This window comes from Osmerus eperlanus, chromosome 1 (genome assembly GCF_963692335.1).
Source record: "Osmerus eperlanus chromosome 1, fOsmEpe2.1, whole genome shotgun sequence".
Classification (NCBI taxonomy): domain Eukaryota; kingdom Metazoa; phylum Chordata; class Actinopteri; order Osmeriformes; family Osmeridae; genus Osmerus; species Osmerus eperlanus.
In genome coordinates, this window is record NC_085018.1 from 23617966 (window position 1) to 23626944 (window position 8979).

At 42.3% G+C, this 8979-nt stretch overlaps 1 protein-coding gene across 1 annotated transcript in view; it reads left to right on the forward strand.

Annotated features, from left to right (window-relative positions):
- The window catches only part of asip1 (agouti signaling protein 1), a 14956-nt gene extending 5985 nt beyond the window's left edge, over positions 1-8971 (forward strand). The window contains exons 2-4 of the mRNA XM_062460296.1: positions 7470-7632; positions 7799-7848; positions 7946-8971. Of these exons, the coding sequence (XP_062316280.1) occupies positions 7470-7632; positions 7799-7848; positions 7946-8116 (384 nt within the window). The 3' untranslated portion in view covers positions 8117-8971. The remainder of the gene's footprint in view (positions 1-7469; positions 7633-7798; positions 7849-7945) is intronic.
- The last annotated feature ends 8 nt before the right edge of the window (positions 8972-8979 follow it).

Consider the following 8979-nt stretch of genomic DNA (forward strand, 5'->3'; position numbering starts at 1 on the left):
TGTTCCAATAACCAAGTCCGTCAGAATCTCTTTTTTTCAGTTGAGGACTTAATCTATCCTGGAAACAAGAGTTTAAATAAGAACAAAGAGATGAACAGAATTTTCTCCTCCCTCTCTCGCTCCCCCTCTCCTCTCACCCGTCAAGTCAGTCGTGATGCAGCGCCGTGTCTAATCTCTGTGACTTCCCTCCTCACTCCCTTACCTGGACAATCCCAGATCTGATGAGACTGGGTTGCCTGGAGCTGTGTTGACGAGCCAAGGAATCCCAAAAATGCTGGGATGCGATTGGACCAGACCAGGAGTCCCATCACTTGGCTCCTCCCTGGGTCTGTAAAAGGAGATGAAGGAGAAGAGGTGGTTAAGGAAACATGGCAGTTTCTGAGATTAAACAGGAACATTCCATTTCTCCAGTCTGCGGAAATATGTAGTGGTTAGACAACTAAATCCACCCACCCACACACACACACGCCCCCACACACACACACGCACACACACACACACATTCCCAGGCAGACCCCCCCCCCCCCCAGGTCATCCATATGACCTGCCAAGAAGGAAACAGGCATTCAGTAGAGTCATTATTCACTATTGTCTCACCTCTATCTTGAGTGAGATGTGATGTTGAACAGGAGCAGCTGTGTGTTTGTGAGTGTGTGTCTGTGAGTGTGTGTCTGAGAGTGTGTGTTTGTGAGTGTGTGTCTGTGAGTGTGTGTCTGAGAGTGTGTGTTTGTGAGTGTGTGTCTGTGAGTGTGTGTACCCTGTTTGTCAGTGTAAAACTACACATGTGCCTGCTGCTATGTTTACGACACTGTTAGTGAGTGTATGTTGTAATATGGTATTAATACAGATTACATGTAGTATGGCATGTAGTTTGCCGGTGTTTTAGCTTGTTGTGTGTGTTTATGTGTGTGAGACAAAATCCTTTCGGTTTGTTAGTGTAGTGTTTAGCGTGTTTAGTGTTGTTGCTGTGTGTCCATGTGTGATTGTGTACTTGTGTGTGTGTGTGTGTGTGTGAAAGAGAGAGAGAGTCCTCTCAGCGTGTGAGTGTGGTGTGGGGTGGTGTGATGTGGTGTGTTTTGTGTGTGTGTGTGTGTGTGTGAGAGAGAGAGAGAGAGAGAGAGAGAGAGAGAGAGAGAGAGAGAGTCCTCTCAGCGTGTGAGTGTGGTGTGGGGTGGTGTGATGTGATGTGGTGTGTTTTGAGTGTGTGTGTGTGTGTGTGTGTGTGTGTGTGTGTGAGAGACAGAGAGTCCTCTCAGCGTGTGAGTGTGGTGTCGGGTGGTGTGATGTGGTGTGTTTTGTGTGTGTGTGTGTGAGAGAGGACCTGTGAGGCAGCACGCTGGGATGTTAAATGTCACGGAAGAAAAGTGGTAGCTTGAGGACACATGCAATAAATTCCAAGTACAGACATAAAGACTGTGCTTTTGGTTGGCTCTCATTACCAATGTTTTTTCTCATGATGTTTTCCATGACTTCTCATGAAAATTACACAGACAGCTGGAGGGACTGAGACCAGACTGACCCTGCTTGTGTGTGTGTGTGTGAGAGAGAGAGAGAGAGAGAGAGAGAGAGAGAGAGAGAGAGAAGAGAGAGAGAGAGAGAGAGAGAGAGAGAGAGAGAGAGAGAGAGAGAGAGAAGAGAGAGAGAGAGAGAGCATACGTGTCAAACTCAAGGTCCGCCGGCCACATTCGGTCCGGCATACAATTAAATCCAGCCGAGAGATCATTTTATTTTATGGCCCGGCGATATGAAGCACCAATAACACACAAACTACAAATCCCATAATGCAGCGCAACAGCTGCCTTATCGAATAGGCTGATGCCTATTCACCTGATGCGTGCTGTGCACGCTCGCATTAACTGTGGAAGTCACTATCTAGCATCACATCAAACCCAGAATACGTCAAAAAATTTGGCCTAATCCCCGAATGTTTACAACGTATGGCTTTGCGCCTGATTAACACTCGGATCAATAAGCCGTCTCGAAAATTGTATCAATAGAAAAAATAGTACGATTCCTTTCCGTAATCATGATACCCCAAAACAATGTTCACTGCACCTCCATTCAAAGAAGGATGCATTTGGCCCTGGATGGAAGGCAGTTTCAAGAAAGATGGGAAAGCGAATACATGTTTTCAAGGAGAAAAAACTGTATGTATTTTGTGTTATGAGGCGATGTCGGTCGTTAAAGAGTACAATCTCCGTCGTCATTTTGACACCAAACACAGAGATAAATGGCCCTTTGAGGGCAACCATAATGCTGATGTGGCCATCGGTGAAAATGAGTTTGACACCCCTGGTGTAGATTCGAGAGGAGAGTACAGCCGTTCTGTCTCTGACCTCAACAGGCCTCAAGCTGTAAACATACAATTGTTAAGATAGAGGAGTCAGAAGCTAGGAGCTAGGAAGTGCTTTTACATTTTAGTCATTTAGCAGACGCTCTTATCCAGAGCGACTTACAGTAAGTACAGGGCCATTCCCCCGAGGCAAGTAGGGTGAAGTGCCTTGCCCAAGGACACAACGTCATTTTTGGCACAGCCGGGAATCAACATGTCAACCTTCTGATTACTAGCCCGACTCCCTCACCGCTCAGCCACCTGACTCCTTTACCTCACTGTGTGTGAAGTCTCTTTCCCCCTCACACCCCGAGTCTCTGAGTGAAGGTGATGTCATCAGAGATTCTTACGTCCTCCTTGTCCTGGCCTGAGGAGTACGAAGTGGATATGGCTTCTGACAGCCCGGATGCAATGTGAGTTCTCGGTTCACAGGCTGGGTACAACTCCATCCACCCACCGTCACCTTTGACCTCTGCATCCCCTTCCTCTAGGAAGTTGACAGATATGGACTTCTTCTGTGGTGACAGCAACTTAGACTTCTTCTTCTTCTATGATAACACCAGCATGTTACATGTTATGTAACATGAGTTGTACATGTTACATGTTATGTAACATGCTGTATATTCAAGCTTTTTTCCCTTTTCTTCTTCTCTTGGTAAAATAAATTCAAACCGTCCAGGTAATCTCATATTTCTTAAACAAACAAGCAGGGATAAGACAGACAGAAAGAAAGATGAGCACCATCATTCACTTTCAGCCCTCCAACTTTCGCTCGTATCCCCCCCTCTTCTTTTGTCACCTCCTCCTTATTTTCCTCTAGGTCAGTCTCTCGCTGCTCCCCTTCATCTCTCTCATTCACTTCCTTGTTCTTGTCCTGGGGTATGCGCAAGGCCTTCTGGGAGTTGTTGTTTTAACTGCCACAGTTCAAGCTGTGGGCAGGCCAGTCCCTATCAGGCAACACCTGTGGCTACCTAAGAACAGAGCATTGAACACGATCAAGAGGAACTGTTGGTGTACTTAAACTTTACCATCAGGGCAGCAGCCCCACCGAATCAGAGTTGAGGATGAATCTCGCCTAGGGCACCAGATGAGCGAAGACCGGCACTGCTTACCATTATGTCCTACCACAGTCCTCTAAATATAACAGCATAACCACAAGAAAAAATGTCCTTCATCAGAACTGTGTGTCACCATCCTAGATTGCTGAGGTCCTGTTAGGATCCATGAATGTTAACAGAGTTAACATTCAAACATGACAATTCAGATTAATAAGGTCTCATGTGGTGCAGGCTAATAACTGATCAAAAAGGGAAAATTGCTGCTTTGAAACGTTGAAATCTGTCTATTTCTGCTTTCATCCCATGCTTACGTAACAGACCTCCTCACCTATTGGTTTAAAATGGAAACATGTGCAACAAGCTGTTGCAGAGTTTTGTGTCAGTTATTTTTCCCACTAAAAGATGGCTGGAATCTTTTGAGAGGAAAGATTTGTACTTCAACCCCTGCTGCTAAAATGCGTTGAGACATGTAAACGATCTGGCTTTACAGAGGCTCTGACTGTCAGAAGTTACTGAAGACATGGCTCCGTGCTGCGCGTACGGTTACAGTTAAAATGGGGATAATTTTCTGGAAAACTGGAACCAGACTGACGGTCCTCTCCTGTCCATCTTTTTTTAGGAATATCACAAAGTTCAAGAACGTTTGAAGGGAGTCCAATTTCCTTAGCGAAGCCTTTATAGTACTGATGCCCAGAACAGTGTAGCGAAATATTCAATGCCCTCCAGCACGATCAGACTTTGTACTCAGACTCTGTTTTCAGCAGAATTGGAGGAATTACACAGACTTGATTGGGTTTGTGTTTCTAACCCTTAGTGTGGCTCAGCGGTTTAGCCATGGTCTGGTCACCCGGTCCTGGACCGCACACAGAGCCACGATGTAAAAACGGATGGATGAAAATGAGAAGGGAATATGTGACATTCTTTCAAATTAGCAAATCGATTATATCGAGTGTAGTGTGGGGGGGGGGGGGGGGGGTGGCGGGGAATGTTCAGGCAAATACAACGGATTATGTTCTGAGTTCTGTCAATGTTGTATTTTGCGGTCGTGTTCCATGAATGAACACGAGTCATCTGTATGTTCCACATGGGAGCCTGTGGAAGACCTGAGTATGGCTGCAGTGATGGTGAGGGTGATAGTCTGATAGCTGTTATGAGATAATAACAGCCTTGGCAGGCCAGGGAGAGCAGATAAATACAGCAGAGTAGAGTCAACACGGGTCTGGAGGCCACTCGGTAATAAACTCTTTCATGTTTCGCAGCCATCATTATTTCCAGGTTATCATGCATGAAATCAACTAGTTCCAAATCCGAAGCTTAATCGCTCAATTAAATTTGAGAAATTGTCATTGTTGTTACTGTAACTAGATGATAAACTTCTACTTGAATGACACCAATGACCACACCCTTCCTCCTACACACACACGTACACACACGTACACAAACACATACAAACTATTCATAATATTTTGAGATTATACAAACCCACAGAGAATATCAAAGACAATTTAAGTGGTTTTAGGAACTTTCTGCTGGATCTGGATTGGATTAGAGTTAATTGTGTGTGTGTGTGTGTGTGTGTGTGATGGTCCATGTAGCACAGTTGCTGATTAAAAATGTAGGACATAGCTCTGGGTAATCTATATGTCTGCATCAGCTTCTTCATTAGCTGCACAGTTTTATAGGGGTTCAATCTGGGTTATACCGGAAAGCATTGTAATGAGGCCCAGGCCTCACCAACCTCTCACTAACCTGCCACCAACCTGTCACTAACTTCTTACTAACTTCCACTCAACCTCCTAATAACCTGCTAACAAACGTACCTCACATATCATTTCATTCACAAGACACACGCCGTCATAGATAGATAACTCCTACTTTTGGGTGCTTAATAAATACAGGGTCTGCATATCTTATCCACTATGGGACGCAGAAACAGGCTGGCCGACTCTCTGAGTTTTTTTTTGGGCGTGTGGACCCGCCCCTGCCTGATCCAGCGAGGACTCTGGCCCCCGAAGCTAGCCGGTAATCCTTTACTCCAGCAACGTGGGAGCAGCTCTCCAACCAGCCGACACACACACACACGCGCGCACACACACTAGTGCTGACCTGTTATAAGAAAGACATCCTCACACACCTCTCCTGACGGGCCCAGCTAGCACACCGAAGGTAAGTCTGGAGACTTCATGACTTTGTGCTACTGGATTAAGATTTAGTATTGAGCAAAACAGGTAGCGCAAAACGAGTAGCGTCATTAGAATATTTTGCTTAGCATTGATAAAGAATCGATGCGTGCAAAATATTAAGGTGATCCCAATAGGCGTTTCTATAGTTTCCTTGGTGAATCGCAGAGAACTCGAACAGGTAACGATAGTGTTAGAAACAGTGGACTTGCACGAAAGACTACTGGCTGATAAAAAAGGCAGGCAGAGCTGCAGATGTGACATACAAAGTCACACACACACACACCAGCTATAGAGGAATAGATAAATCTCTGAACTGTGTTCTTAAATGACCTGGAACGACAGGTCTGTAGGACCTTATTTTACTGTCAGAGTTCTGACAGCTAAGGATATTTTCGTGGGGTGGGCGCCAATGTTTAGGCGTTCGAGTATTCTATTAAATTGAGAATTGGAATGGAGGTTGGTGAAACACTAAAATCTGGTACATAACTGCTACCTTTTCCCAGTTGGATGTAGATAAAACTCTGAAAATATAATGTTTTGGATTTCATAGCTGTGAATTTATTAATTCAAATAATTACACAGTGTGATAAATAAAGAGGTAACAACAACATCAATGAGCTGAAGAAGTGGTCACCATTTTTAGTAAAGATTCATTCTGTTAAACAAATTAACGTGATTTTCATGACAGTGGAATAAATTACTATAAAATTAGATTTGATGAAAACCTTTAAGCAATGGAGGTGTTCACACTCCATTTTTTTTTTTTTTGTATCATGTTTGATTTCAGTTATAGCTGTGGATTAGCTACTTTTTTACACCTTTTGACGTTGTAACATACTGCTCTATTTTTTGACTTGCATGTAAAACTTTTACTATCGCGCCATCCCATGTGTATTCAATATTTTCAGCAGTTTAAATAATCAGGACCCCATAGTACAAAGACTGAATATAGATATAGGTTTTTTATTCTTTTTAACTGATGAATGAGTTTTGTGATCGTTGTTTAACAAAAACATTTTTTATTATATTGCATTTTTTATTACCCCTAGACTCCTGTTGACATTTTTTCCTGCACATCGATAACATTTGGGTAAAAATTATTTTTAAGATTTTGTTTATCTAAAAACCAAAGGGGTAAAGTGTCCTGGGTGTTAGCTTGATTATACTGTAGGTGCTGATTTGTGGTCATCTGTGAATCTGTACCTTCAGTAAATTGATTGTAAAAAGTGCTACGCAAATAAAATATAAAATTGGATTGGATTTGAACAAACACAGACATTTAATTGTGGCCTGCCTGTTTGATGAGTTTGTCTCGTTGACACACAAACAGAATGTGGAGCGCTTTGATAAAGTTAGGGGGTCTCCAGAAGTGCTTTGCTGTTGACAGTTGGGTTTTCTGTTCAGTAGATGGCTTAGGATGGATGACTCTGCCTGCAGAGAGGGGGATTGGGCAATTTCTCACAAATCTCTTTACACACTCAAGAGAAAATATCTGACGTCCCGATCAAAAAGATACTCAAATGTGTGCTGTAATTTTTTTGTTTGTTTTAAAGACAATACTAAATACATAATCATTATTAATGTTAAAATAATAACCAAGTTATTGTGATACTATTATTATTTATTTGTTGTTTTTACCATTTATGTACTTGAAACTATTGAAAGCTTTTCAATTATTTTTACTTCTGTTCTGTTATTATTGTAGTTAATATATCTAAGGAACATTGTGTCAAACAACATTTCAGTTAATATACATAATATTCAAAGGAAGATTGATATATTTAGGACTGCATTACTGTCTATTTTTTGTTTATTAAAGATGCTTATCAAAGCTGCTTGGTACAAACCCACATCTGTTCCATTGAATGATTAGGATCATGTTATGTTGTTGTTCAGATGCCACCAGTGTTGCTGCTGGTCTGCCTGGTCCTGGCCTGCTCGAGCCTGGAGTTGGTCCAAGGTCACATGGTCCCTGAGCAGTCCCTGGTTCCAAACAGGTCATCTAATGGTGACCTGGGGACCCACGTGCCCTCTGACGCTCCACCAATCCTGATAATAGGTTCGTCTTAGTGTGCGTGCGTGTGAATGTATTGGCTGCTTACTTGCCTGAAAACCGTTAAAAACCGAACCAAAAATGTGTTGGGTGACAGTCTTCAGTGTGTATGATTTTACTGGGGTTAGATATAAGTGGTATTCTAATGTATGTCTCTTATCAATCTATTCAGAACTGCCTAAAACAGTGAAGAAAAATAAAAAATCGAAGAAACCAAAAAAGGTAGGCCATACAAAACAGAAAGCATCAATGTTTGGGGGTCTATTGATTGACGAAGCAACTGCTACATTTAATCCCCATCTTCTCTCTCTCTATCCAGCAGAACAAGTTTAGTACAAAAAAGAAACGGCCCCCGCCACCTCCTAACTGTGTGCCGTTGTGGGGCAGCTGTAAGTCTCCCAGTAACGTGTGCTGTGAGCAATGTGCTTTCTGCCACTGTCGCCTCTTCAAGACCGTGTGTTACTGTAGGATGGGGAATCCGCGCTGCTGAATCTTCTGCACTCCAAGAAGCAACACGGGTCCGCGATATACAATAGGCTACTTGCTTGACTACAGAAGATTGACATCTGGTTTTGCGTTCTTTTTGTGGAGACTAAGCAGGAGGATTTGTGAATGTGGCCTGTAGCCTTACAGAAGGCCTAAAATCGCATAAATCGCCGGACTATCGTTGCAAGACTATTGAAAGATTATAAATAAAATGAGCATTTTTTCCCGACACAATATTGTTTGTGGTTCTAAGAAAGATAATGTTGTCAGGAATCTGCAAATTCAAAAGAGCAACTACTTTTATATTTTGACGTTTGTTGATATTTTCCCTCATGAGAATTTTCCGGGAACCTTTTCTGTCTCTTTATATTTAGAACTTGTTCCATCAAATATATTTTACAGCGCCCCGAATGCCGGAATCCTCACAATTTGACATTTTTCACATGCCAATCAAGATTTAAAAGTTTCTACATCCAGTTCACGGAGTTCGCCAACTGATCTCAACACTGGCCTAGTAATTTTGTTTTATGTTCCAACTATTAAGGACCAACTGTAGCTATACATGTCTGTCTATAAAGGACCCTAATACGATCAGCACTTTTTTCCATTAAGTTACAGTGTTCAAATGCTTGCATCCGACTATGCCCTGGAATGTATATTCATGACTGAAAAGCGGCGTAAAACACTTTAAAATGCCAACATGATTTTCTTATGTCAGTTTACCAATGCATTCCAATATATAATTTTTTGTCTTCCACGTGGACACTATTATGCTTGGAATAAATAATACATGATAAATACATTGAAATAAATCCAAGAACATTTCTGCTACAATTAATATGATTTGTTCTGAATCCTTTATGGTTT